Here is a 27,638-nt window from a genome sequence, read left to right as displayed (position 1 = left end):
CCAGTCATAGTCTTTATAGTTCACAGTTCCTTGAAATCCGTTGTCAGTTTATCACGTATCAGCATCAGTAGGCTATTGAGTTGTCTACCGCACCCTACTCGTCACAGGTGGAGGAAGCAATGCAGCCCTGTTTAGGATGTTTAGAAGTTAGGTTGCTCAACGGGCCAGGTCTAGAGGATGATAACGGTCGAGACCATTAATCCAGTTACAGATATTGTCAAGCGGAACACGGATTGGCAGCCCAATGACTCAATACCCTAATTGGCCACTTAGTGGCCAGGGGATAGTGGTCGAAAAGGGACACATATCATTTTTGGACGAACATTCACGCTTTATGCAGTTTACCATTACTTGTTAAAGTTCGACATAAGGAGAGAAGATGTCGATGACGACAATGCTAAACTTACTCGAAGAGCGACCGCAGATCCTACCTGGGTGTGTACGTTTGTTCTCTGTACCATCAAGGGGCGTTACGCTACAGCGGCGACACTGAGATCGTGGCATATCTCCTATTTCATGCTGCTTCTGTGTGGGCTGGACTCCTCATAAGGGTCTCATCCGGGTTACACATTCGCCTCCTTGATTGAACCTTTGTAATGACTGGCGAGGTGATTGAAATGACTTTCGCCTCCAAACGATATTCACGGGGCACAAAATTGACAGCCATGGCAACATCTCAACAATGCCTCCATCTAGCTTTGCCGGCAATCGATACCGGCGTCTCTTCAGGTCACCCAATACTAGGAATTGGACCATGGCGTAGCTATGTTGTCAACAAGTAATGAACATGAAATGATTCCAGTGGCATTACATCCACATTAACTCTTATCTTAAGAAAGCAAGTCAGAGACGAAGTGGAACGCCCTATCAGGCCGATTGCTTGCTATTTCTCAGCAGTCAATTCCTTACATAGCTGGTTTGCCACCTTTTCTATCTGGTACTAAAAACCTCAACTAACCTCCGCGCACCCACGCCGCTAACCTTTTCATACGAGGGCGACTCGGCTTCGTCACTCGAGCTTTCATTGCCAAACGAAGCCCTCCTAATCCTCATATCCCTAGGCCCCCGTACAGTTGTGCTCACCCCAGTTGCGGGCCTTTGCGTAGTACCACCATAATTATAATTTCGCCCCTAAATGGCACTCGCGATGGCATGACAAACTCTTAACCCCCCCCTTCCCGCCTCCGAGTCCCGCGGTGACCGCACATCGGTGGCCCAACCATCGGCAGCAGTATTCCTATCCGCTGAGCTTTCCATGGATGTCTCTCTGCCTTGCGGTAGCGCTTCCTCTCGCGTCTAGTAAAGGGTAGTACTGGCTAAAATTGGCGGGATCGGTGTTATAGTTCGAGTGATTGGTCTGCTAATCTTGGCCCGTGACTCCGTAGATAACACCGTCGACTAATCTGAAGACGAACCCCATGTTTGATCAAGGCGAAGCAAACCTTCCACTGATCATTCCTACGTATTCCCCTTCACATCCAAGCTGTCGAGATGCGTTTCACCTCGGCATCTTCAAGCACAACACGTACCAGTAGAGTCTACCCAAACTCGCTCTCATCAAGTTCAACTTCGCCCGCAACATCCATCCTTTACTTTCGTCGCTGAAAAGGGGAAATGGCGAGGGGAAATGGCGAGGCAAACCACAATGCATCCTGGCCCCCCAAGTCGGATGCGAACAGCATAATCGGGGTCGACGTCCTATCTTCTATAATTCACGTCTGAAATTCCAACCCCTGAATCTCAGAGAAAGGCTATTCTGCTCCTCCAAGGATTCGCCGCTCCCTGGCCCTCTTGAACCTGGCGACGCCATCATGTCCAGTCTGCCGCCAGGCATTGCGACCATCTAGCCGCTGCAGCCGATTCACCCCTCTGTCGCGTGCACCTTTGCCTAGTATCACCTCAACGAGGCGCCGTCACGCCCAGAAGCTGGCGCAGAACCCTTGAAATGCCATGCGGCCTGCAAGTCCCGCCTTCTCAATTTCGGCTGGAGCAGGGAAACCACCCGGGTTGCTGGAGGCCTCTTCTTGGCCCAAAACGCAAGTTTTCGGTGGTCCTCTGAAAGAATTATGGTCAAAATTGCATCACTGCTCTCAGCACAATGCGGGTTCAAGGAGAAGCGTGGGGTTCTCAAGGAGGTATGTGAAGTACAGGAGGAGAGAAAGTTACAGTATCCTTCCTAGCAATCTACACCGGGCGCAACAATACCGAGACATTGGGAATTAGGAGAGCATCATGAGCAAGAACGAGAAGATTATCAAAGGTATGCTGTACTACACAGCGTGCACTCTCATGTTTGCGCTGGAGGACGACAAAGTAAACGTAAACATCCCTGTGGACAAGTACCTGGAAAAGGGGCAAGATCTGTTCAGCGAGATGATGATCGCTATGTCGAGGGGAGGGAGAGCCATGACTCGGGTCGGGAAGAGTACTTCCAGAGGCAGGAGTCTGTTCTAGACAGAGTGAAGCAAAGCAAGGAATGCAGTTGACTGAAGAGAGTAATATCAGAGATACGTACTGACGGATAGTGTTAGACAGCATGGTTAATCACGAATCACCCTTCCAGCATTTTGAAATCCTTTCGTAATCCACGTGATCGAGTGCAAATGATGAGCCTTATTGAGTAATGATGGCGCGGAATACACACCCATGAGATATGGTCTACGGGAGACCACTCCTGTCAGCTAAGTATACTCGATGCCTCAGATGACCCACCTGGAACATGCGCATATAGGTAGGATTTTCGTTATATTGGACCCTGAAACCAAGACAGCACACCACAGTTACAAAAGGGAGGCAGGCCAGGAACGCAGTAGCACGTTCACACAGCTTGTGCATGCATGCGTTGTAAATGCCATGCCCCCAGTATGCCGATACCGATTATCTCTCGAGCTCAACTTGACAAGACTAGGGAAACAGAACATGAGCTCATTATTCCTCTGGGAGACTCCTTTGGTCTACCTATATGCTTTATGTACCGGTCAAGTTCACCCTAGCAAAATACTTTCGGAGATTTCTGACACAGTGCAGAGCGACGTGGCTCAAAGTCATCACTGTAGTTTAGACTGATGAGCTACTGTAGGGGTCCGTGGAAGCAATGCGGGTGGCGGCATTTGGTTTTGGCAGTCTCAGTGACGGCCATGCCCAAAACACAGATTCCACCCAGTTTCAGGTCATGCTCGCTCAATCCTGCGTCCATCCACACTTTCTCCTAGTTTTATGACACGAATATGCCTAAGCGATCTCTACCTCTCACCTGCTAATCGTCGGCTCTGCACTTCACCCAGTGCCTTGGTTCCGCTCAAGACGGTAGTTACGCCCACGGCGCCAATGACGGGCAGGATCTGGAACAGGTTCCATGTCGAGTAGTATAGGTAAAAGACAGCCTCCATGGCGACTATCGATCCGAAGAAGACGCCGTGCGAGACGGGCGCGGCGGAAAAGGCCTTCTGGAGGTGTGCGACGTTCCCGCCCAATTGGCCCCACTGTTGTGCTGTTAGCAATCATTTTCCACCCGTTGGATCTATGTGATCCTGATTCAGCCCGGTGCTTACATAGAAGAACAAAGTGGGGACAGTAGCAACGACAAGTCCCACGAAAACCAGCGAGATGGTCATGGGCGGGCTCTTGGCGTCGGCGCGGAACGTGTGGTGGATCTCCTCAAGCTTTCCGTAGCGCAGCGGCTTCTCGTAAGCTGGAGTGGCACTGGGGTCTAGCTTGATCACGACGTCGAAGACGGGGCTGTTATAGCCTTGGGACGAGCCGAATGAGGCGATGATCAGGGAGGCGTGGAGGGGTTTGGTCGCAAGCAGAAGGGGAGCGGGGATGTCAATATGTTTCTATTTCAGGTCAGCGCCGAGAAAATCAATGAATAGTGGCTTGAGACATACAATATCAACGGTCGCCTTCCCATTCTCCTTCAGAGTCAGAGGGAACGGAGCTTCGAGACCGCTGTCGGGTTCCTGCAGGAGGAGGAAGGCCTGGTGAGGTTTGGCCGCCTTGCCATTCTCCTTGGCCGTTAAAATGATCTTAAGGGTATCTGCACTGCCCAACGCGACGGGCGACTCGGGGAGCGATTTTTCGGAGAATCTGCAGGCTGGTTGTTAGCAATTGGTGGCTGGGTAAGCTTAGAGCCCGAGAGCTGGGAGCTACGGCAGCACTCACTTCTGCTTGACAACTCCATCGCCCTTCTTAGCAGTGACAGAGAGAGTGGCGTCGTCAAACCCCCAGGATGAAACTGCCTGAGCTGCACCAGCAGCCAGGAGGACCACGAAGGAGTTCAGGAAGCGCATTGTCGTGGTGTTGAGTGAGCTGTTGGGAAAGAAGGTCCAGCTTCACGAGAAATCTGGTGTGGGACATTGAAAGCAAGTCGTGAACACCTTGCCTTTGGCTGACGTTGCAAGTAGCTGTAGACCCTGGTTTTGTGGGTCCGGGCATACAGTGTGGCACCATGGGTTCTCACGGTCCACTTACAACTTGAAGTCCAGGAATACTGCTCGGCTTATATCTCGAGAATTCGATCTGCCATACAAGATCGATTTTCCTTGAAATCTGTAGTAATTTACACTTGCCGAGAATTTCTATTGCTTGTTCATCAACATGATACTAGGATATCAGCTCAGCAGTGTGCAATACGGATGGGGCGAGCTTGTTAAGTACTTTGTTTTCATTTCACCTCTGCACCGTTTGTCAACTATCTAGGGTCCTATTCGTGAGGAACTTCTCCCTACCCAAAGCTAGCCTTGGAACTTCGGAGGTTCGCTATTTCCCTCTGATCCTACTCTAGTTTCTGAGCCATTGCCGCGAAGAAACAGAGATTACCTGCGTGTGCGAAGCAGCTCACTGCTCCGGCGGCAGCTTCTTAAGGAGGGTTTGGGGGTGTTATAGAATAAGGATTCGACGTTTCGGAATGGATCAGTGTTGTTTGGAATACTTCCAGGCGGTTGTCATCATTTTGCAAGAGAGTTTGAGAACAAACAGACGTGTAATGGCTACGAATGATGGAAACTACCAATACCTGGTTGAATCCTAGATGTCGTTGAAGTGTTGTTGGGAGAGGCCGTCCATGCAGGTCTGCTTATGAAATGCCTTGAACTGTCTTGTGACGATAACAAGGACAAACTGAATAGCTTTGTAGTCAAATTCGTTTGTCAACCGTCGACACGGACTGCCATCTCAAAGTCTTGTTTGAGATGAAATACCGGCAGCAAATTACTGGTTCGGGTTGGCTAGCCGTAGGTCTCTCTGCCTTTTGTCGGCCTCGATATTCTGTCTGTGTCGGGCGCTTTTCCAACACGAAGGGGGCAGCAAATAGATGGTTCTTGTAGATCTGCTCATCTCTTGCCCGGCATTTTCGAGATCATGACCCGAAGTCATTCTGTCAGAACATTTAGCTCGATCACTTGAGCGTACTATGCATATGCTCAGATACCTCGAGAAACCCGCTTCATAGCTCAGACCGCTCCCGAACATCAGGCCCCTTCTCCAAAGGTTGTTTCGGCGAATCCATGAATCCATCCAACTCCATCCATTCCGCCGCAAAACCGGTAATGATCTTCGCCCAATCATCAACAGTTCCAATATCCAGGTGCTCGGCGTTATCGTCCATCGTATGCCATACATCCGGGAAGGGCATAGGGATAATATGCAAAATATCGACTCCCCGTACGAGAAAGGGGATATGATCATCCTCGATATACCCGCAAGGGACGTAGTCTCTTTCTCCCACATTCGGTATGAATGCATTCTTCGGCGTCGACTGCAAAATGTCGAGTTTGCGCATCCTCTCCTCTATCTTGGCCATCCGTTGGTACGCCCAGTGGGTCTTCTGGAAGTACGACGGGACATGCGGATCCGCTGCCCCCAGGAGGTCAAGGAGAAGAAAGAGACCGATGGCGTCGATTGGAGTTCGATACGCCGTGCTGGCTGGGTACATCTTGGACTCCCAATGCTCAGCTAGTGCCCTGCCCGATTGTCAGCCATGATCCTCTGCAAACAAGTCCCGCCTACTATGTACCTCGCTCCATAAATGGAATCCGTAGCACTCCAATCAACGAAAGCCTCCTCGCCATCAAGCAGCAAAATCTGCACTCCCTTCTCCGCCTCGAGTCCTAATCCGGCTTCACCAGAAGCCTTCATGTCGTCCCATTTCTTGGTCAAAGCCGCATCGATACTTCGCGCCACGTGCATGAGTATCGCGCATGGTGCAGCACTGTCTACGGCCCCGATGAAGCCTTCGGGTTTCCACAAACTGTCGTAATGAGCGACGAGCGTCAATCGCCCCACATCACCGGCCTGCGCCCAGGGCGGGTCGCGGGTGAAAATGAGGTTTGAGAAGGGCACGTCTTTGACTCCTGTTGCCGGCGTTTTGGATGTCGAATTATGCCAGTCCACACTCCAATCTGGCAGGTACTCTGAGAAAAAGTTGACGAAGTGCTTTTGCACTGCTTCAGAACCGGGTGTGCCTGGCACCCGGGGTATTAAAATCGGCGATAATAAGGGTCCGGAGAGTATATCGAAATCCCCTTGCCCGCTGGGGATGTTACGGAGTGTCTGGTCGGACACTTGTTCATAGGCGAACGGTAGCTGCGATAATAGACTCAATATGAAGAACGATGCTAAACGCCCGACGTGACGGGGGAAAATGAAAGAACCCATCGCAGGGAAAACGGGGCTTCTGTAAGCTCCCTCTCAGCAACAAAGAAAAATATATGGAAAAAAATATACTGATGTAATTTCGAGATTTCGAATTGGTCGTGAAACTGGTGATCTGTCAGTCTCGGACCATCTATCTTTTAGCAGTTTGGCCAATAGAAATGCGTGACGGAGGTTGCCGAGGTGAGCTGCAGTAGCGCCAGGGGGCTCTCGGTGGGTGACCTGCAGATATTCTACTGGTAGCTTGAAGTCAGTCTATTTTACGTCTGAGCGACTCTTCTAACCTGGATGCGATGAGTGGCGTTGCCAGATGCAACACCACATACTCAATTCTCCGAGGTGCTCTTTCAACAACGACTGACTGTATTTACGCACCATGTCCAGAACTCAACGGCATCAAGTCTACGGTGTTTGCGACAGTTGCAATAAGCTACTTTCAGCTTCGGATCGGCCGAATCATGCTTTTGCATCCTGCAGCCCTTTTTGCTAAGTATCGGCGCTAAGTATCGGCGTTGTGCTATATCGCCGATGCCCAGCTCGAGTTGGACGGTGTTAGTGTAATGTTGGACGTTATCCCCGCATGTAAAGGATTACGCCCAGACGGCTTGACCAATGGAGTTGACGTTGGGTTATCGACCTTGGGCGGACTTGATGTAACTTGTAAATGGGATCAAGCCGCAAACATTGGCGCGGCTGTCCTTACCAGTGACAACTATACAGGTCATCCTGACCAACCGCGCATTTAAGCTGCAATTAGGCTTTTGGCTTATCTACGATGCAGGCCAGGAGGAAGGTGAGTAGGCGTTAAACGATAGACGGGTGTAAAAGAATGGAATCGAACTCAATAAAAGGGGCTCTCTATATTCGAAAGCATCTTCACATGGTCACTCAACAATACTCCTGAAAAGCACTGGATCACACTCTTAATTTAACCCAATCCAACTCGTTCTCAAGATAATCACTACCGAAAATGACTGGAAACAACGTCTGGTTCATCTCGGGCGCGACCAGCGGCTTCGGCCTCTCCATTGCCCGTGAAGCCCTCTTCCGCGGCGACAAAGTCATCGCGTCCTCGCGCAGCGCGACGACATCCAGTAAACTCATCTCCCTGTCCTCCACCTACCCCTCCTCTTCCCTCCTTCTCATAGACCTCGACGTCTCCGCCCCAGACTCCACAATCCAGTCCGCCTTCCAAAAGGCCACCGACGCCTTTGGTCCCATAACCCACTTCATCAACGCGGCGGGCTACCTCCTCCAAGGCCCTATTGAAGGCGCCTCCCAGCAAGAAGTCCTCAACACGTTTACTGTTAATGTCCTGGGCAATATCAACCTAATCCGGAACGAAATCGCCCTTCTCCGTCCCCGGGGCCAAGAGCACGTGGGCGTCATCGCCAATTTTGGCAGCATGGCAAGCTGGGGTGGAGGGCCGGGGTACGCCTATTACAGCGCCACGAAATGGGCCATATCGGGGTTCACCGAGTCGCTGTACGAAGAAGTGGCGCCGTTGGGGATCCGGGGGATTGTGATTGAACCGGGGTACTTCCGCACGGGGTTCTTGAGTACGGGAGGGGGCAATATGCTGCGTGTGGAAAAGCAGATGGCGGAGGAGTATAAGACGACAGGCGTGGGTGGCCTAGAGACTATGCTGGCGCAGGCTAATGATAATCAGCCGGGCGATGTGGCAAAGGGAGCCAAAGTCATTGTGGATGTTTTGACGCAGACGGGGGTTGGGGCGGGCAGGGAGATTCCGATGAGGTTGTTGCTGGGGCCGGATTGTGTTGAAGCCGTGCGTAGCAAGATGGCTAGGACAGAGGCCACCATCAAGGAGTGGGAACATGTCAGTCTTGGGACTGATCATGAGGATGTGAGGAAGGATTAATGCATACGAAACCGGCTTAGTTAACTTGGGAATGCTGGAGTGTCCCTCACTCATTTGCCTCTTTGACCAGCTTCAAAGCCACGTTCCACGATATTACTGTATTTCAAGACATACATTAGTCACTACGAGCTGAGTCTACTCCTGATTTGTTACATCCCTTTTCCTGACGCCTTGGTTAATGCGAATACTCCGTGTTTGCAACTCCTGCATGCGAATGATACCTCTCTGCCTCTGTTGTAGCCAATGCCTGAAAGATTTACTGTTATTACACCAATCCACCGGCCTGGCCACTTTGAGCCGGCCACAAGAAAGTCTCCAGAACCTTACAGAAGTTTTTAGCCGCCCGATAAATGCTGCCCGAAACACTGGTCTTGGGCCAAACAAGTGCTCATGTCGCTCCATAAAAAGGGCCCCTACCATCTGACCTCGTTCCTACGTTATCGGACAATTCTATGCGCAAAGCCAGCGCGGCCTAAAGCTCCTTCTTTCCGTTCGCTGTGCCATTGGCAGCACCATTGGCCGCGAGTTGCAATTTCCTCTTATTCTCCACCTGTTTCTCGTGCGGGATTGTCAGGGCGTTGATGCCGAGGAAGTTGCATATACTCGTCGTGACCAGGTACGCCCAGCGGAAGTAGACCACCATGGAAAAGACAAAATACGCTCTGAGGTACCAGAGCTCCATCTCGGCCGATATAGGTGCAAGACCAAGTCGTGGAAGGTTGCCTAGCACCGCGCCACCGACGAGCGGGATCAGCATGACGGTCCAGTAAGGGAACGGTTGCCTCGTCAGATGTGCGAGGATCATCTTGGTCGTCAAGCGACCGAAAACGAACGACATGGTCAGGCAGAAAAGGACCAGGTGATTCTCACTTCGCAGCGTCGTGTAGGGCGAGTACAGCCAAGCCGCAATGGAGAAGCTGTAGACGGCCATGGGGATCCATTCGAGAAATACTGGGAGGACGGGGAGTCTGTCCTTTCTGCGGGCTTTGACAACGTTGTAGACACAAAACGGCGCGTGTCCAATGAGAAAAGCGCCGGCAACAATGACAATCCAGATGTCCCGAATCGAGTATTCGCCAACCAAATGATCGTAGCCAAGAAGGTTCTTTGAGCCAGCGAGATCCACGATGCGTTCGGTCCAAATGCCGGGCCCATAGATCCCGGAGAGCGCCATTACGGCACATGCGATCAGGAGTCCCTCTGTGGGTCCATTGAAGTAGCCCAGGTACAGCGTGTGCGTGTGGTATGTTTCCCAGGTGGAAAAGAACATGGGAAGACAGGGCACGAGGGCAGTGAATACGCCCGATTTGGAGGTACCCAAAGCCATCGCCGCCGTCTCCAACAAGCTGGCAAGCGTGCAATTCAAAGAATCGATTCCGTGGTCGAACAACTCGCCGAGTCCGCTCGATGTTCCCGTTCGTCGTGCTTGCTTGCCGTCGATGTTGTCCATCGTCTGGTACATAAACAGGCCGAAGGCAAAGCTAAGGTACAGCCATGACGGGCCCTGTTTCGTTTCAGCCTCGTCAGCCCTCGTCCTTCAGGTACAGCGTGTAGAAGATGGGATTTTGCATACCGGCCCCACCAGGTCTGGCATGAATATCACCAGCAGACCAATATTGCCTAGGATGAAGAAGAACCCAATGAGGGTCACCATGTTGGGTGCCAGCCATAATGGCATGAGCTCGACAAAGGCGTTCCACTGCAGTGCCTCTTAGCTTTGATCCCAACCCATGATTCCGATGCGAGACGGGAGTATGCATACGTAAGGCCGCAGGATGTATTGGGATATGGGCGACTTGTCGACGGCTGAGTATTTGTACGATTTCAAGTGGATGAGGGCATCATCCGAGATGCATTCGGCAGCGGCTTTCTCTGGAGGCAGGAGGCGGTTAGCTACTGGGGACGTTGCCTGAAGGTAAACCTCCTTGCAGCTTCTTTGGTATACATACTGCTGTTATTGGACGCCATCTTTGCTTGCTATAGCCGTCACTTGCTGGTGTGGATAGGTGGGCTTTGTTGGAACAATCGCGATGCGACGGGCCTCACAGGTTCGATATACAATACCGTATGTTGGCGCGCAATGAATGAATAGCCGTAGGTATCAATGATAGCTGTAAAGTGTTGTCTCTCTTGTCGCCGCAGCCGTTGTACTTGACGTCACCACTAACAGAAATGCATCGTGAACAAAAAAAGGTTTGCACAACTTGGAATCTGCCTTTCTGAAGCCAAAGTCTTGGAAGTTTGAGGTCAAATCAAAGAACAATAGAAGGGTCTGGCCTGGTGGGGATTATGTCTTGACTCAAGTGGACTGGGGCCACATGTGAGAAAAAAAGGGACGAACCGAGAGCGTCGTCGACCTTCAGGGATGGAAAAGCTCAAGATTAGGCCGCGAATTAGATCCGCTCCCGCTGCAAGACTCATTCTTACCCCCAGGTGCGGCAGGTACAACATCTAGCAAATCAGACGTGGGGTTTACAATTTGGCGGCATCATCAATGTCTTTGGTCATCTTCATGACAAAGTGCGTGGTACTATTGACTCCGTACTAACGAATAATTAACTTATTGGGACTGAACGTATATCGCCATTTTGGCTGCTCACTTCATTCGATGAGCATGAAGGCAACCAAACCGGTACGTTGGTACCAGAATCCCCGGAAACTGGTTTCCGAGGTTGAGCCTAACTAACACGTGAAGAGCGATGCGAAACATTTAAACTTTTCTGTAGGCCCATGAATATCGGCAGGATGCATTCACTTGGAGCTCTGGGTGTCACTCGAGACTGAGACCGCGAGGAAATGCAACTTTCAAATATTTGTATTAGCGCGAGCTCTCGCCCGACTTTACTCGCTGTAAATGTAGTCCAGTAGCTTCTACTTCCAACTGCCGACTTTCCCCTTTTACCATTGCTGGCAATCCAGGGTCAGCTTGTTGTACGTGGTCTATCTTCAGCCATGTACTGTATCTCATGCGGGTGCCATAAATGCGCATGGGCCATTAAATGTATACCTCAAATGCAACTCTTGCCTGGTAGATTCAAATCATAACTTCAAACGCTAAATATCCAGAGGACAATTAGTTTCAGGGCCGGCCGCGCCGAGCCGGCGCACATTGGTTTTGTGACCCGCCCATCTTGGGCAATTCTCATAACCTTCGAGATCTATCGAAGAACATGATGCCGTGGATCGTGACGAGTTGACGGATGTCGGCCGTGCATGTTTAGAGGATGCATCCGAATCCGGCAACAAACGCTGCTGAAAGGGTTACGAACCCCATAAGACTACCGACCGCCAAGTTGGGAGCGGCATTGCCACCGGGCGTGGAAGTCGCTGTTGAGCCCTCGCCATCGAGGCCAGTGTAAATGACGTTGCTGCCAGTTGCCGTACTCGTTCCCGTTGATGAGGCCGTGGCCGAGGTTGAGGTGGAATTGACCTTGTTCGGGTTCTGGGCGCCGCAGGGGTGGTCTTGTATGCAAGAGCTGGAGCAGGTGTTGTCGCTACCGCACGCCTTCACACACTGTTGACCCCATTCCTGACAAACAAAGTAGGGCAGAGTCAAGGAGTACTCCGACACGTTAGGCTGCAGGTTGTTGCCACAAAGACAACCGTATGTCAATGTTGCCTTTTTCAAAATTAGCTGTGGCCTTTCAGGTACTTCACGTGGTAGTCAATGGCACATACCGGATCGCATTCGTTGACAAGTGTAGTTCCTGGAGAAGATTGTTTGCAGATCAGAGGGCAAGTGCTTATCTCTGACTGGCACCAAGAGGCTATGTGGATCGAGTCAGCAGGTGGTGGTCATCGCAGTTTAGACATGGACATGGCGTACTTCTGAGGCTCAATGATACACTGCTGGGGACAATGACATAGTCGGCGTGAACGGCAGAGACGAGGGTGGCCGAAACCAGAATTATGTTCTTGAGTGAAAGCATCGTCGGTGCAAGATTCGTGTACGATGAGATCTTGTGCTATGTGTGCTTCAATGCCCAAGTAATCTAGAGAGAAATATGTCAGCATTTGAAGCTCCTGTTACGGGTTCCAATAGACTCGATTGAGCTAGTTCTTATAGAGTCATCCCGGAGCTCGAAAGCGGAAGGACAAGAGCGTACCTTTATCGTGTGTACAAATGGTGAAGATTGTATGCTTGAGGTTGAATTATAGCAGTGGTGTATTACAAGGGAGTAAGTATTGATAGAATAGAAATTATGTGACAGATGAATCTGAATCACAAACGAATGTTGATCTGTCTTCAGAGAAGAAAAGAGACGAGAGATCAAGTCGATGAAGAGGAATCCTCAAAGCCAAAGTCCGGGGTTCGCGAATTAGGAAAGAGCACTGGAGCCAAATAAAAGGAGCTTGACAAGCTTGACTTAGAGTTCTCGACGCCATCCTAGCAACCTTAGCGCAGAATCCCAGCCTCTTAGTGCCTGGTGGCTGTTGAGCTTTAGTCCTGAATCCCTGCCGCGGGATATCAGACTAGATCGCATGCAGACATGTATTGGTGGAGAAGGGCTACTGATTGCTAGTTCTGATTCGACACCGTTGCCTCTGTGAAGCGGATTGTATCGATGCTTTGCAAGGATTTGGCAACATTAGTACGACCATAAGTTCGTGATCATGCCAGAGCTCGGCTTCACGATCTCGGGGTCCCGCTCCGACTGAACCCTGACCGCAATATCGTATGGTACTTCTCGAGTCTTTGACTGATCCAAGGCAATCGAGGGTACAACACCTTGGCAACGGAACACCGACAAGAGAGTTAAATGCAGGTTGCGTGGGTGCGCAGTTAGCACTGGCCAAATCGGATCAGCTTCATCCTTGGCCCTAGCAGACGCCGCTTGACCACGTACTATTGTAATCCAGAGCCTCTGAGTCTTTCGGGGAGACTGTTTGCTGAGAAGCATCGTTACCAGGATGTCTTCATAGCCCAAGCCGTGTCACCGGAGAGCTACTTGCGTGCGTGACGGTCAGCAGGTACTGCATATGCTGTTCGAGGGCCGATGAACGCATTGGCTGAACATCAAGCAGCGTTCAAAGAGGCCGGCGCACTTGCCCGCTTGCTGGTGAGTATCGTAGCCGTTCCGATTTGTCGGTCGATCTAGCCAGTGAGAGTGGACTCTCTGGGGATACTTCCAATTGGGTACGATGCATGACTGACGACCGTTTCTGGAAGGCAATACGAAAAGCTTCGCCGCCATTCGATATTTGCCGCCTCGCTGCCTCCATCGCAATGCTCGTATTGCGTGGACTGCGTGACTCTAACGCAATGGCATGCATTGGCGTGCGCATTTGGAGGATGTAGCTCTCTATTCCAGCCACTGTCGTGCGTGTGGAATGGTGTGGTGAGACTCCATCGGCTTGCAACGCGAGGCGGGGACGGTATCGCCGGCTTGTGTTCAATGCATTGGGTGTTTGTGAGCAATTGAATCTGAACTGACGGAGCAAACCGATCACAAGAAGCTAGGCCTAGATTGCATTATAGGTGGGGGACTCTCCACAGCACTCATAGCCGAAGGTCCGAGGTCCATCCTGCTCCGGGGATGAATTACTTTCACCAAATAACCTGGGAACTGTGCGATGTTCCATCGTCTTTCAATGCCAAATGTTTTGTCGAAAAGTCCGGAAATAGGCACCGGATTTACAGCGAATTATCAGACGGAATCAACATCAAACCGGCCCAGAAAAATAGCCTAACGCGATCCCCGATACCACGGAAGCCGCACCCCGGAACCTGCCTGCATATGGACAGGGAACCCCTAGCACCTCGGAAGTGCAAGCGGATTGCTATTATTTCTTACCTGCATACTCTCTTCGTGTGCAACCTTCGAACTCTGTCAACTCGAAACCTCAACAGACTCGACAGACATCTTGGATGATTCCATTAGCCTCGAGACCAGTCCGGTACTCTGACGATGCTATTACAGTTTGGCCAATGTACACAAGGAAACCGTAGTCTATTGGTTACCGCCTTATACCATCCCATATTTGATGGCAGGCTTGCGAGCCGATCATCAGTACCCCAGAAGATCATCTCTCCATATCCTAGGCTGATATGGTGTCTAGTAGAGCTAACTAGAGTATTTCACTCTACGCATGGAATGTGTATTTTCCGTCACCAGTGAGTGCGGCTCCCCGCGAAATTGTTGCCCCTAAGAGATTCTCAGAACGTATCGAGACAGGTTGGCTCCAGCGTACTCCCTTGCTTCAACAAGTTATCAAACTTACCCGGAGCACAGAAGCAGCACGGTTATAACGTTGCCGGGCAAGGTGCATATGTTTTAATTCGAGTAGCCCCCCAAGCCTCAGTTGATACCCTCTTGTGCCATCATGCGACAAGGCAAGCTCAAGGCAATAAATCGGCCGGGTAGCACGACTTAACAAGTTATCAAACCCCAGTGCATGGATGGCTCGAGATTCGTTGCAACTGTTGCAAAATGTCTACAACTGGTCCTTGACAATGTCAGCACTCGTTTTACATGCCGTTATGGTGATCATGTTAGATGCTTGGATTGTCTGATTTGTAGGGGAACCAAACATTTAAACATAGAGAATATAGTAGCCAGATGGATGGGCATGGCTATATTAAGGTAAGCATATGATAGTTGGTTTCAAGGTTATTTACTCGATCTAGAAGAAATCCAGGTGAAGACAGTGTTTCGAAGCCCATGTGTCTCGGCAACGAACAGTTTACCGACTTTTTCAAATGGGATGAGAAGATGCATGGACCCGTCATAAAGTCGTTGTCGGTGCTTCTAAGTTCGACTGTAGTTGATTAGGATGGGAAGGAACGTGGGTATCGACAGGGATAGTCTGTTGCTACCAAGCCGTTACCACGATGTCACACAGTTTAATTCGATGCCCAGCTTCCCCAATGCCCTCAGCTTATGTTACAATAGGCCAATTCCCACAACGCAATGCTGAAATAATAATGCTGACGTGTGTCAGTCACACATGACGGAGCTGGATATGATCTGAAACATAGCCGCCCAAAAACTCCAAACGAAGGTGGTGGATGAGCAGCCGGTGTGGTTTGCAGCTTCCCCACACCTTTCGACTTGCATGTGCTAGATCCCAGCAATGAAACGAAGTTTGAGCACGGCTGATGAATGGGACTGAGATTTTATCAGACGGATGCCCAACCATAAACATTCGACGTCATTCACCCAGAGCAGCGTTCTGGCCGTGACTGCCTGTTGGCCGACCAACTGTGGTATATGCCCGCGGTGTTCCCAAACATATTATACACTTCCAACAACATCGGCAGCATTTACTCAACAGTCGTCATCTGCTACCTAGGCGACGAAACATTCGACACGTGCCGCAGCAATGGCACATTCGTACGACTACACCTGTCACACCCTCACGTCGATGGAGACGCCGGATCCCTTCATGACCCAGGCGAACGGCGTTTTCTATTTCGTACGCGTCTCTCCCATAGCAGCAACTTCCCAGAAAATCGCTAACCTGGTACACGCTTAGACTTTCACAGCTGGAAACAGGATCGAGGTCTGGTCATCAAGAAACCTCAAAGATTTTCAGCAGACAGCCAAGAGAAGCATTATATGGTATGCCCCGGCCGTTACTTCCCACTACTGGGCACCACGCTTACATCAAACATAGGACACCGCCGCCCGGAACAGACCATTCCGCCGATCTTTGGGCGCCAGAGCTCCACGCTCTACGAGGTCGGTGGTATGTTTACTACGCCGCTGCTCACCCGGCTCAGGGGAACCGGAGTCACCGGATGTATGTGCTCGGCGGCCCACCGTCAACGGAGAATCCTACTGAAGGGCAGTGGGAATTCCTTGGCCGCATACATGGCATGCACGACCATTGGGCAATCGACGGAACAGGTGATTTCCCTGACGTTTCCTTGCGAAGCAGCTGTTGCTAATCCCACAGGACAGTCTTCGAACTGAATCATGAGTTATTCATGGTTTACTCAGGTTGGCCCCTGGACAATCACCACGAATCCGACCTCATCCAGCAGCTCTTTATCATGAAGCTCGAGCACCCAACAACCGCAGGTAGCCCACCCGTCGTGATCAGCGCGCCAGAGTTACCGTGGGAGTTTACCCATGACCACGTTGGCGCTCACGGCATCAATGAGGGACCACAGTTCTTGGAGTCGCTGGATGGAAGCTGGAGAGGTATCGTTTATTCCTGCGCAGGGAGCTGGACGCACGAGTACAAGATGGCCGTCCTGCACTACAACGGCGGAGATCCTCTCGATCCGCGCGCCTGGCCTAAGGGCCAAGACCCGTTGATACAAGCCGAGCTGCAAGGTCAAGGTCCTTGGGGACCGGGACACGGCAATTTCTTGAACCTTGGGGGAGACACAGTATGTGTATTCCATGCCACGGATCATATGACCGATGGTTGGAATAACCGAAGAGCAAGATGCCAGCAGGTCACGTTCACGGAAAGCGGCCCATATATGGGCTTATTCCTCGGAGGGCGCTATGAACGTCCGAAGGGTGGGCTGATTGAGAAACTGAAGCACAAGTTGGGCAAAGGCAAGGAAATTATCCCGCAACAGGCCAGGAATACCCTGAAATCACTGTTGGGTTGATATCGAGCGAGGTTAGGGGTGCAAACTAGACAATTGTGGTGGAAAAGTGTAGCGCCGGAAACGGGCTCAATTCTGCCTACTCAGTAGCAGAACCAGGTATTCATCAGGCATTTTGCTACCGTTATCAACATATTCTCATGCCGTGAATGTGTAGACATGTTTGTTGATTAGTAATCCCTGCTCTCTAATCATCTTGTGCGATTTTGCAAGATAATATTGCGCAGGGACTCACTAGAATCTAGCCACGTTTTCTAGTCAACCTTTTCATTCAATCGTTAGGAAGACCACCAAGCTCTTGTTGGCTGCAGCTCTGGGGTGCATGTTAAACAAGCAACTCATTTCCCCCGCTGTATCACTCACTCCAATGAGATTCTGGCCCAGGTGGGTTTACCGTACTGGAGGTAGAACTGCTTTCACTAGGCGAGGCATCCTCTTCGGGTAGTAATGGGGAACCGTTAGAAGCCCGATCCGGCGGCTGGCCAGGCATCACTTCATCGGGTCCAAGTCTGGCCGCCGCCTTGCCCTTGCCTCTGTCAACACCACCCGAGGCGCTCCCAACCCCATCAAGCTGTACCAGCCCGCGGTATTGTAACGCACTGTGACCAGCAAGGTGCCTGCGCAGCCGCCTCACCCTCTCCGAAGCCGCCGAGAGGCGAGGTCCGAAGCGCGTCTAGCGTGGTTCGCCACCTCCAAGCAGGGCCATTCGATTCCGCATCTGGCTGACGAACTCTTCGAGCTCGATCTTGACAATGTACTGCCCTGGCACCACCACCAGACCTAGGTACCGCGGCGTCATCTCCGCCCTGAAGGTTTCCGATGAGTCAGCTTTGGCCATGGCTTCGGCTAGCTTCTGCGGGGAGGGCTGCCGGTACTCGTGCGTGAGCGAGAGCACGATGTTGCCGTTCTGGCAAGTTTGTTAGTGGAATGATTGGTTGGTTCCCAGAGAGAAGATGGTTGTGTATTTCAACAAACAAGAATAAAAAATAAATCAGGCCCGGCTTGAGGCTACATACAGGATCCGTGCATTTGAACGTGCCTACGAACATGCGCAAGTCGGTTGTGTGGACACGCAGGTTCTTGTTGATGAGTGAGTGAAGCCAGGCCTCGGCTTCCGGTTTGGCTGGTGAAGTGGCAGCAGCGGAGCTGGGGCCTAAGGGTGCAGCATGTTCAGATTGGACCTCCATGATTTTGTATTTTTGATAAGAATTCTCGTGTTGTAGCAAGCTGGAATATGGAAAGTTGTCATTGAAGTTTGGAAGCCGGCTTCGAACTGCATATGGCTATGGAGCCCCAGGCCCCTCCTGGTCTTTATCGATTCTGCAAGCACTAAAATATCCCTGTCATTCGCGGTTCGACGCGCTAAGGTCGTTGTAGTCATCGTCATGCCTCTCAGCTCAATTCCAGGCAACCTCTCGCCAACGTTTGCGCATAATCCTTCTTTCTCCCAATCAAAATTACGTTTCCCTGGACCGAATAACTAGCTAGCCTGCGAGTGCAGCTAAGATATTCGCCAACATGGAGAACTGCTCTATTTGGACATGAGTGATCTTTTTCCTTGCCACCCGACAGTCGCTCACCTTGTAGACCTTGAGTCCGACCGTCGAGATGGGTGTGAACGGCCTCTGGACCGTGATTCAGCCCTGCGCGAGACCGACGAACCTTGCGACGCTGAATCGCAAGCGCCTCGCCATCGATGCCTCCATTTGGATCTATCAGTTCCTGAAAGCCGTTCGCGACAAAGAAGGAAATGCCCTGCGCAACTCCCATGTTGTCGGCTTCTTCCGTCGCATATGCAAGCTTCTCTGGTTCGGCATCAAGCCGGTTTTCGTGTTTGATGGAGGAGCACCTGCGCTCAAGCGTCAGACCATCACGAGCCGCAAGCGAAGACGGGATGGCAGACGGGAAGATGCCGTGCGCACGGCGGGCAAGCTGCTGGCTGTCCAGATGCAGCGCATCGCTGAAGAGGAGGGCGAGAAGCGGCGGAGGCAATTGGAATTGGAGAAGGAAGGTTTCAGGCCGATCGAGGTCGAAGAACCGGTTGAGGAACTTCCAGCCGCCGACCAGTTTGTCTATGTTGAGGAGCTGGGCATGAGCCAGAAGGAACGGCAACAGAACAGGAAGTTTTACAAGCAAGATGCATATCACCTACCCGAGCTCACCACCAGTATAGAGGGAATGGGGAAACCCGAGGATCCTCGAATCATGAGCGTCGAAGAGCTGGAAGAGTATGCGAGGCAGTTTCAGAGTGGTGAAGACATCAACCTCTACGACTTCAGCAAGATCGATTTCGAAGGCGACTTCTTCAATAGTTTGCCCCCTGCAGATCGCTACAATATTCTTAACGCTGCAAGGATACGGAGTCGACTCAGAATGGGTTTGAGCAAAGAGCAGCTAGACGATATGTTTCCCGACCGAATGGCATTCTCAAAATTTCAAATAGAAAGAGTTAAAGAGAGAAATCACCTAACCCAGCGGCTGATGAAAGAAGCGGGCATGCAAGGCACTGATTTGACCTTGGGTGTCAATGGCCGCATCGCGGGAGAGAAAGACCGCGAATACATACTGGTCAAGAATGCTGGCGCCGAGGGTGGCTGGGCACTTGGTGTTGTTAGCAAGGAAAGAGATGTGGGAGAGATGCATAAGCCAATTGATGTCGACGCACTTGAATTCCAATATCAAACCAAAAACGACGATGAAGAGTGGGAGGATAATGATGATTTCGAGGATGTACCGATTGAAGGCTTGAATAGGCTGCCAAAAGTCTCTCAACCTACACGGCGACAGCTCTATGATTCGGCCGTTCAGGATGACCAGCACAGTGGCATGATGGTCGATGAAGACGACGACTCTCTGTTCGTTCAAGACCCTTTCGCTGCTGTTGATGATCTCTTTGAGCCTTCAAAGGGTGACCAGATAGCAGAGGACGAAGAAGAGGACACCAACCGTGCCATTGCCTTGTCACTTAAAAACCAGCATCGAGGCGGGACTCTAGCACAGGAGGACGACGAAGCGGATTTCGAAGATGTCCCAGTTCCTCAATGGACCCAGAAGGCTGTGGAGCAGCCGAAACCAGTCACGTCTATGAGCGGTAGCATGATAGCGCACATCGTGAATAATAGGGCGAATGCGGCGACTTCTGCAGTGCGGAAGAGACGGCGGAGCGATGCAAGTGATGATAGTGACGTAGACTTGCGTGCAGCGGTCTCTGCGGCCAGAAAGAAGAAAACAGTACCTCCAAAGCCCAAGGTTGCGCCAAACTTCTCAAACGTAAAGAACCCATTCGATGGCCCTTTGCCCTTCGAGAAACTTGACTGGAGGTCTAGCATTTTTGGCAAGAAGCCGGAGAAGCCAGTACCGGAAGATCCTTTGCGAGAGCGTGAGTCCGTTGCGGAAGAAGCCGAGAATGACCTCGGCGGAGGTTTTGTGGTCGAAGTTGAGGGAGATGAGGCAGAAAGAACGCAGGGGGCAGAAGAGTCGCGGCCTTTGCCGCCGTGGATGCAGAGTGAGGCGGATATTCGAGATTCAATGAAGGCGCAGCGCGAACTCGAAAAGAAAATCAACGAAGAGGATCGTGAAGCAGAATTGGAAGAGGAGGAACAGCGGCGGAAAGAAGCTATCATTGAGATTCCGTCGTCCAATGAGGATAGCGACGTTGAAATCGTAGAAGCACCAGCACCGAAACCACTAAAGTCCTCGGCGGCGCCGGCACAGAACCGTCTATCAGCAGCAACGCTGGCGAAGCTCAGTCCCCCGGTGTCCAGTATTGATGCAGTGGCAGATGATGTCATCTCTGTCCATCCTCTTGACACATTTGCAGAAGACTCTGCTGTTGAGGAAGCCCGGACTAGTCATGCGAGTGATGGAAAGTGGTTACACACACAAACAAATGATGTACAGCACAATGATGAGAAAGCCCGATCGCCTGAACCAGCGTTTGAGGATATATCAACGACGCCAAGCCAGCTTGACAAGGCCGACATTGCCGCAGCAGAACTTGACAAGGAGCTTTTTGGTGACGACAATGAAGCTTCTGTGGCAGATGTGGAGATGCTCGTGAATGACGAGGGCACTGCGGGGGACGAGTTCAGCGACCCTGAAGATGAAGAACTTTTTGTCCAGATGGCCGAAGAAGCAGAAGAGCACGCACGTTTTGCCAGTCAACTGAATAACAAGTCAGAGCGCGAAAATCAAGAAGCTTACGAGAAAGAACTGAAAGCACTGCGAAGTCAACAGAAGAAGGATCGAAGAGACGCCGATGAAGTCAGTCAAATCATGGTCACCGAATGTCAAGCGTTATTACGACTGTTCGGTATCCCATACATAACGGCGCCGATGGAGGCAGAAGCTCAATGCGCAGAACTCGTTAGGCTGGGGCTGGTGGATGGTATCGTAACAGACGACTCGGATACTTTTCTATTCGGTGGCACGCGAGTCTACAAGAATATGTTCAACAGCAACAAATTCGTTGAGTGCTATTTAGGATCAGACCTCGAACAGGAGCTCTCGCTCTCTCGTGAGCAGCTCATCTCCATCGCACAGCTTCTTGGATCTGATTACACCGAGGGTCTACCAGGGGTTGGGCCAGTCAACGCGGTGGAGATTCTGTCCGAATTTCCAGGTCGAGACGGACTGACAGCATTCCGTGACTGGTGGCAAGATGTTCAAATCAACAACCGACCAAAAGACGCAGATAAGGGCTCCACATTCCGAAGAAAGTTCCGCAAGTCCCAAGGCACGAAGCTCTTCCTGCCGGTCGGCTTCCCCAACCCAGCAGTATTCGACGCCTACTTCAACCCCGAAGTCGACAACACCGAGGAGCCCTTCCAATGGGGCGTACCGGATGTCGACGGCCTGCGGAGATTCCTCATGTCCACGATTGGATGGAGCCAGGAACGCACCGACGAAGTTCTGGTGCCTGTCATCCGGGACATGAACCGTCGCGAGACCGAGGGTACCCAGACCAATATCACGCGTTACTTCGAAGGCGGTGTTGGGATCGGTGCCAAAGAGGCCTTTGCGCCGCGGCAGCGCGTTGTGCCTAGTAAGCGCATGGCTGAAGCGGTTAACAAACTGCGTGCGAAGGGGGTTGTGGATAGTCTGGCTGAGGGTGACGTCGAGGCTGGGTCTGAAGTTGGGGAGGGTAACAAACGGCGGAAGCGGAAGGCGAGGAATACTGTTACGGTTGAGGAGAATGACGACAGTGGTGATTTTGCAGAAGGGGCATCTGATGGACATGAAGATGGTAATCAGGAGACCAGCCGGCGGAAGGGTAAGGGAAGGGCGAAAGCTAAGAAGGCTTGGGCATGATATTGCAGAATATTAGAAAGGGATCCGAAACAGTTTAACCCACGGGTTTACAGTGAAGGTGTGCTTGATGAGTAAAGGTATTAGTGATCGACGAGCTCTCAATTCAATGCATAGTTGACACTGTACCTCTCCAATTCAACATAGTGCGCAATACTTACATACCACGAGAAGGCCAAAGAAAATTACCTATGGCATTGGCCGTGGCTGGAATTTTATACCTGATACCTCAGCTGAAGAAGTCCACCAGTCAGAAATCTCTCAACGAGTCCTCTTGTGTGTGCAGTCTAGAATGCCAAATCAGTACCCAAATCCCCTGTCCTCCCATTTTCCCATGATATTTGTCCAATTTGGAATGATTGGTAGCGAGCCCGAGTGTACGGGCTCATCCTGACACTGATGTACAACTAGATATCAATTCGACAGGTGTGGAAAATTCATGGCAATGTCTGTCGACGACAGTTGATGACGTCAATTCAGGAGGAGGCCAACATTGTATTGAGCCAAGATAGTTGCTTCGTGGTTTTGTGAGAAACAAACTTTGAGCAACATATACTCTGGTCGATATTTATTTTCATATGTTCCTGAAAAAAGCAAGGTGAAGAAGAAAATCAAGAAACAAAAAGCCAGAAATATATTATATTATTAAATACGCCGTAGGCTCGAAGCCCCCGGTGCCTCTACTAGTACTCCCGTATGTCAAACCGTGCCCTAATGGCTGGACTAAATACATACGCTGCGTCGTCGGTTCGCCCTATTGGCGACTGCGTTGCGTTCACTACCATACTACGTTGGTTCTCAACCTACCAACAAAGTCCCCCCTGAGAAGATCGATGCTATCTGGGCCTTGAAGCTGTCCGACCCGTCCCTAGCAGCCACCTTACAATAGTCCCACTAACTACTGGTTCTCCTGTTGCCGTTGCGAGGTCTCTGCGAGAGTATAGTGGTCGTGGTGCGATAGCGGCCCGTAATCGTTCCCTCGGTCCTTCCAACAGCCCGCAAAAGAGGATTACGTGCTCTGCCGTCTCAGGGGCGTCGCCACAGCGGCATAGCGGCGAGTACACGCCAAAAGCCCCTGTCTTGAATAAGAAGGCTGCTAGTCCTATTTTTTCCGTCCTGATCTGGCACAGCGTAGACGCCTCCAGTCGGTTCAGGCCGAAATACTTGCCCCCTTTCGGTATCTGCATCGAAGGGCCCTCCGGTTCCTCAGCGATCGTGATGCTCTGCTCCGGTGAGCCATCTCTTCCTCCAGTGGCCGAGGAGGGCAGCCGGGACCTCCTTTTCCTCACTCATCCACTCGGAGCCCCGGGCCTCCTTCTCCATAGTGTACCCTGCCGGTCGGAGTAGCTGCGACGCCTGCTTCCTCTTCGCCGGCCTATCCTGCCGGAGTATATGTGACGCTTTAGCGCTCGCGCTGCGAAGCAGATTTCTCTTCCCGCTAAGCCGTAGCCGTTCTTCAAACTTAGCAGCCCGGGCACTAAGATAGAGGTCTAGTGGCGGGATTGCTGCTTCTGCTTCCAGGTGGCGAACCGGCGTCGCTTTGTGGGCGCCACAGACTACCCGGGGGCACTCGTTCTGTATCCCCATCAGACTCTTAGCTGGCCCTGCTGGTTCCTCACTTATAGTATGCCACGCAGTCGCCCCGAAGGCGATCGCGCTACGGATAACCACCGTATATAACAGCCTCGCCCGTATAAGATCGCAGCCCCACGACATATCAACTAGCTTTGTCAGGGCTAGATTTTGAGTTGCCATTTTTGTTTTAACACGCTCAACATGGGCGTGCCACGTCAGTTTGCGGTCGAACCAGACTCCTAGGAACCTCGCTGAGACTACCGGCGACACTGTGGCGTCCCCAAGGCGAATACTTTGCGGCAAGGGCTCTCGGGCCCTAGTAAAGTGCATTAGCTCACTCTTGTCAGGAGCGAACTACATCCCGTGCCTCACTGCCCACCGCTGACACGTAGCCCATGCGCTCTCCAACCGGCGGCAGGTCGTGTCTGGATCGGTGCCGACGCTTAGCAGGTTCGTGTCGTCCGCGAACCCGACTACTAAAAGTAGTGGGTGCTGCTCCGCTAGCTCCTCGTACAGCGTTGAAATGTATAATATAAACAGTATCGGGGATAGCGGTGACCCCTGGGGGACGCCAGCTCGTAGGGGGATTGGCTCTGACTCCTTGCCATCGAACCGGAGGCGTACCGTCCTATCCAAAAAGAAAGAAAAAGAGATAGTTATAACATAGCTACAAAACAAAAGAATTTGAAATAAAATAAAAGGAAAACCACCCCTAACGAAGGGGTATTTTCTGTTTTCTGTTTACTTATTCTTTGGTCAAAGAGAAGGACAAAAAGGAAGCAAGAGAGAAGGAGAAAAAGACGGTCTTTCCACGCCCCGACATTAGATATTGGTCTTCAGCTCCTGCGCTATAGCACACCCCGTTTCCAAGGGTATTGGTCGTGGGTTCCGGAACTTCGTCGCCTATCTTGCCAGGGGTTCCGGGCCATGTCTGAGGCTTCTCTAATGTCGAACTTTTACAAATCGGACACGAGGTCATTAGCCGCTGTTGGAATTTTGGACGAACTGCTTGGTACACCCGGGATTCTCTGGTTGAGGACAATGGATAGCTGTATGGTATGATGGACCCATTGGTATTGGTTCTTGGATGTGATATATGTTTGAAAGGGGGACGTGGAGCTGTTGAACTTTGATATGTATTTGAATAAAGGGGAAAGGAATACACGGTAACTTATATTAAGATGCTCTTTGAGAACTATCGCCTTGCTTTGTGCTTCATGAATACAGTTCTCCTTTCACATTGCCTATTAATACTTGTATACTCTTGATGGCGTATAGCTCATCAAGACAGCCAAGACACATGGTTACTGTTTCAGAATTCCAACTACAATCAACAGACGATTTATGTCGTACGATTAACAAACCACAGTACGTTATCTATCGAGGTTCTGGTTATGGGGCCAAACTCCGCAATCGGCCCGAAGGTCTTAACATGTCGTTTATAGCTGCACTTAACTTATCTATAAGATCTCGAACTTTGTAGATTCAGGAATCCCTTAGGATAGCAGTTACTCAAGTTTACCTGGTTAACTGAAGGACTTTTGTGGGATGAGAATTACTCGATGACTCGAGTAGTCAAGGAGACTTCGAGTCGGTCAACTAGTGCTGACACTCCCAACCTGGAAGTAGTGGTCCTATGCAACGTTGGAGTCTCGGCCTCAGCAACCTTCAACATCCCCATAGGCGAACAGGCACGATAGAGAGTCCCCTTGTGTAACTAGATCAAATCATGAAGTCTAAACATCTGCCGCCTCTCACTGCCGAAGACACAAGGCCCAAAAAGAAACCCAGAAACCCGCCCACATTCCGAGTCTACGTTACACGGATTGGTATGCGGTGACTTGACCAGAACCATCGGTTGCAGCGGAAGATTCAACAGGAAAATCTGCTTGTAGTTGGGATCCATTACGTGTATGCTTAGCCAATGCGGGATTTGAGGGGTTACAAAGTGGAGCGAATCCTCATTGCTTTGGTTTCTTGATGTTTAAATTGGCATCCCGTCCCAGCAGCTGCTACCAGGAAACCTTATTTAGGACGACGCAGACTTTCTGGCAAGATGACCGACCACGTGGTTCCATTATTCATCAACGGCGAAGAATACCGCCTTGAGAATACCTTCGACGTGTTCTCTCCTGACACAGGAAAGTTGCTGCACAAATGTAGCATCGCGACCAAGGGCGAAGCCATTGCCGCCGTCGACGCGGCCGCCAAAGCGTTTCCGAAATGGCGGAACACTACGCCGGGGCAGCGCCGTGATATCCTCTTGAAGGCGGCCCAGGTCATGACTGACAGACAACAGGAGCTTTCTCAGTACATGAAGGACGAAGTAGGCGCAGCTGATGCATGGGCCGATTTCAACCTAAACAACACGATTGATATCTTCAAGGATGTCGCCGGGCGAATTAGTGCCTTGAATGGTACGGTTCCTGCGTTGTCGGACCCCAGTCGTGGGGCTATGATCGTAAAGGAACCATTTGGCGTTGTACTGGGTATCGCGCCGTGGTATGTTTGTCCCGAGAACATGCGTAGGCAGAGGACTGACTTACACGTCTAGGAATGCACCGTATATTCTTGGCACGCGCGCGATACTGTACCCCATTGCGGCAGGTAACACGGTGGTATTGAAGGGGTCTGAGCTCTCGCCGCGTGTTTTCTGGGGAATTGCCTCAGTATTGCATGATGCTGGCTTGCCGGAGGGTGTTTTGAACTTCATTGCGACGGACCCTGCGCATGCGGCCGAAGTCACCAGTACTCTAATCGCGCATCCACAAGTCAAGAAAATCAACTTCACAGGAAGTACTGCTGTTGGTAAAATCATCTCCAAGCTCGCTGGCGAGCACCTTAAGCCAGTTTTGCTGGAACTCGGGGGCATGGCACCTGCAATCGTTTGGAAGGATGCCAACTTGGATATCGCCGCTGAGCAATGTGTGCTTGGGTCTTTCCTGTTCGCTGGACAGATTTGTATGAGCACCGAGAGAATTGTTGTCCACAAGCAGGTTAGTGAGGAGTTCCAGAAGAAGTTTGCGGGCATGATTGAGGCAATCTTTCCGTCGAAGCAGGATGCACCGATCCTGGTCAATGCAAACGCTGCGGAAAAAGTCAGAAAGCTGCTCAAGGACGCTGTGAGCAAGGGCGGATCGGTCATCGCCGGGGACATTGATGCAGAAGAAGCGTCGAAAACGAGGATGCGGCCCATTGTCATCGGCAAAGTGACGCCCGAGATGGACATTTACAAGACAGAATCGTTCGGCCCGTCTGTCAGTCTTATCGAGGTCGAGACAGAGCAAGAGGCGCTTCGAATAGCCAACGATACTGAATATGGTCTGGCCTCGGCAGTGTTCACTGAAGACTTGCGGACTGGGCTGCGATTCGCCAAAGGCATTGAGAGTGGTGCTGTACACATCAACAACATGACGGTACACGATGAGTCTGCTTTGCCGCACGGAGGTGTCAAGGCTAGCGGATATGGCCGTTTTAACAGCTCAGCCGGTCTGGAGGAGTGGACGAGAACCAAGACGATTACGTGGAGGGCATGAGGTAACGGGCATCAATATACATACTTGAGTAATAAACACTTGAGCAATCAGATAACAGCATCAAAATCCCCAGGTGTTATCGGTTCTTTGAGTATATGCATTTTACGGTGCGGGCTGGCCCAAG

General features: G+C 51.2%; 9 protein-coding genes across 9 annotated transcripts; 4 read left to right on the top strand and 5 right to left on the bottom strand.

Moving 5' to 3' along the window:
* Positions 1–3,242: 3,242 nt before the first annotated feature.
* On the bottom strand, positions 3,243–4,289 carry BCR38DRAFT_491454 (Oligosaccharyltransferase subunit Ribophorin II-domain-containing protein; the record flags this gene model as incomplete). Its single annotated transcript, XM_040864666.1, has 4 exons — positions 3,243–3,482; positions 3,552–3,836; positions 3,888–4,086; positions 4,162–4,289. The coding sequence occupies 4 exons, from the start codon at positions 4,287–4,289 to the stop codon at positions 3,243–3,245; spliced, it is 852 nt and encodes a 283-aa protein (XP_040709255.1).
* Positions 4,290–5,443: 1,154 nt separating this feature from the next.
* On the bottom strand, positions 5,444–6,654 carry BCR38DRAFT_462227 (peptidase family M28; the record flags this gene model as incomplete). The annotated part of the gene is made up of 2 exons (XM_040862613.1): positions 5,444–5,960; positions 6,014–6,654. The coding sequence occupies 2 exons, from the start codon at positions 6,652–6,654 to the stop codon at positions 5,444–5,446; spliced, it is 1,158 nt and encodes a 385-aa protein (XP_040709254.1).
* A 643-nt stretch (positions 6,655–7,297) lies between these two features.
* On the top strand, positions 7,298–8,667 carry BCR38DRAFT_453503 (uncharacterized protein). The gene has a single exon (XM_040861601.1). It carries the CDS (start codon positions 7,622–7,624, stop codon positions 8,528–8,530), a length of 909 nt encoding a protein of 302 aa, XP_040709253.1. The 5' UTR covers positions 7,298–7,621; the 3' UTR covers positions 8,531–8,667.
* On the bottom strand, positions 8,668–10,844 carry BCR38DRAFT_403968 (CDP-alcohol phosphatidyltransferase). Its single transcript, XM_040857803.1, has 4 exons — positions 10,480–10,844; positions 10,293–10,402; positions 10,104–10,229; positions 8,668–10,034 (listed from the first exon to the last, which is right to left on the bottom strand). Exons 1-4 carry the CDS (start codon positions 10,496–10,498, stop codon positions 9,003–9,005), a joined length of 1,287 nt encoding a protein of 428 aa, XP_040709252.1. The 5' UTR covers positions 10,499–10,844; the 3' UTR covers positions 8,668–9,002.
* Positions 10,845–11,317: 473 nt separating this feature from the next.
* Positions 11,318–12,924, bottom strand: BCR38DRAFT_453499 (uncharacterized protein). The gene is made up of 3 exons (XM_040861600.1): positions 12,357–12,924; positions 12,209–12,297; positions 11,318–12,149 (listed from the first exon to the last, which is right to left on the bottom strand). Exons 1-3 carry the CDS (start codon positions 12,457–12,459, stop codon positions 11,748–11,750), a joined length of 594 nt encoding a protein of 197 aa, XP_040709251.1. The 5' UTR covers positions 12,460–12,924; the 3' UTR covers positions 11,318–11,747.
* A 2,589-nt stretch (positions 12,925–15,513) lies between these two features.
* On the top strand, positions 15,514–17,510 carry BCR38DRAFT_147900 (glycosyl hydrolase). The gene is made up of 4 exons (XM_040853688.1): positions 15,514–15,946; positions 16,007–16,092; positions 16,148–16,380; positions 16,435–17,510. The coding sequence occupies exons 1-4, from the start codon at positions 15,854–15,856 to the stop codon at positions 17,097–17,099; spliced, it is 1,077 nt and encodes a 358-aa protein (XP_040709250.1). The 5' UTR covers positions 15,514–15,853; the 3' UTR covers positions 17,100–17,510.
* Positions 17,511–17,802: 292 nt separating this feature from the next.
* On the bottom strand, positions 17,803–18,217 carry BCR38DRAFT_320429 (LSM domain-containing protein; the record flags this gene model as incomplete). The annotated part of the gene is made up of 2 exons (XM_040854766.1): positions 17,803–18,003; positions 18,113–18,217. Coding segments are annotated over 2 exons (306 nt in total), but the record flags the coding sequence as incomplete, so codon positions are not given.
* Positions 18,218–18,408: 191 nt separating this feature from the next.
* On the top strand, positions 18,409–22,633 carry BCR38DRAFT_453490 (uncharacterized protein). Its single transcript, XM_040861599.1, has one exon. The coding sequence runs from the start codon at positions 18,705–18,707 to the stop codon at positions 22,404–22,406; it is 3,702 nt and encodes a 1,233-aa protein (XP_040709248.1). The 5' UTR covers positions 18,409–18,704; the 3' UTR covers positions 22,407–22,633.
* Positions 22,634–26,034: 3,401 nt separating this feature from the next.
* On the top strand, positions 26,035–27,514 carry BCR38DRAFT_491445 (aldehyde dehydrogenase domain-containing protein; the record flags this gene model as incomplete). The annotated part of the gene is made up of 2 exons (XM_040864665.1): positions 26,035–26,480; positions 26,533–27,514. 2 exons carry the CDS (start codon positions 26,035–26,037, stop codon positions 27,512–27,514), a joined length of 1,428 nt encoding a protein of 475 aa, XP_040709247.1.
* Positions 27,515–27,638: the final 124 nt, after the last annotated feature.

This window comes from Pseudomassariella vexata (genome assembly GCF_002105095.1).
Source record: "Pseudomassariella vexata strain CBS 129021 chromosome Unknown BCR38scaffold_33, whole genome shotgun sequence".
In the NCBI taxonomy this organism is placed as follows: Eukaryota; Fungi; Ascomycota; class Sordariomycetes; order Amphisphaeriales; family Pseudomassariaceae; genus Pseudomassariella; species Pseudomassariella vexata.
This window is presented reverse-complemented; position numbering and strand designations above follow the sequence as displayed.

What these genes read in the sequence shown, in the direction of transcription:
- BCR38DRAFT_453503 (XM_040861601.1), top strand. Translation starts at nt 7,622, where the DNA reads ATGACTGGAAACAACGTCTGGTTCATCTCGGGCGCGACCAGCGGCTTC.
- BCR38DRAFT_403968 (XM_040857803.1), bottom strand. An exon ending in AATACATCCTGCGGCCTTAC is followed by an intron (nt 10,230 to 10,292) that starts GTATGCATACTC and finishes GAGGCACTGCAG; the next exon opens with TGGAACGCCTTTGTCGAGCT. An exon ending in TGCCAGACCTGGTGGGGCCG is followed by an intron (nt 10,035 to 10,103) that starts GTATGCAAAATC and finishes GAAACGAAACAG; the next exon opens with GGCCCGTCATGGCTGTACCT.
- BCR38DRAFT_453499 (XM_040861600.1), bottom strand. Translation starts at nt 12,459, where the DNA reads ATGCTTTCACTCAAGAACATAATTCTGGTTTCGGCCACCCTCGTCTCT. An exon ending in TGTATCATTGAGCCTCAGAA is followed by an intron (nt 12,298 to 12,356) that starts GTACGCCATGTC and finishes CGATCCACATAG; the next exon opens with CCTCTTGGTGCCAGTCAGAG. An exon ending in TTGTCAACGAATGCGATCCG is followed by an intron (nt 12,150 to 12,208) that starts GTATGTGCCATT and finishes ATTTTGAAAAAG; the next exon opens with GCAACATTGACATACGGTTG.
- BCR38DRAFT_147900 (XM_040853688.1), top strand. Translation starts at nt 15,854, where the DNA reads ATGGCACATTCGTACGACTACACCTGTCACACCCTCACGTCGATGGAG. An exon ending in CGAACGGCGTTTTCTATTTC is followed by an intron (nt 15,947 to 16,006) that starts GTACGCGTCTCT and finishes GTACACGCTTAG; the next exon opens with ACTTTCACAGCTGGAAACAG. An exon ending in GCCAAGAGAAGCATTATATG is followed by an intron (nt 16,093 to 16,147) that starts GTATGCCCCGGC and finishes CATCAAACATAG; the next exon opens with GACACCGCCGCCCGGAACAG.
- BCR38DRAFT_453490 (XM_040861599.1), top strand. Translation starts at nt 18,705, where the DNA reads ATGGGTGTGAACGGCCTCTGGACCGTGATTCAGCCCTGCGCGAGACCG.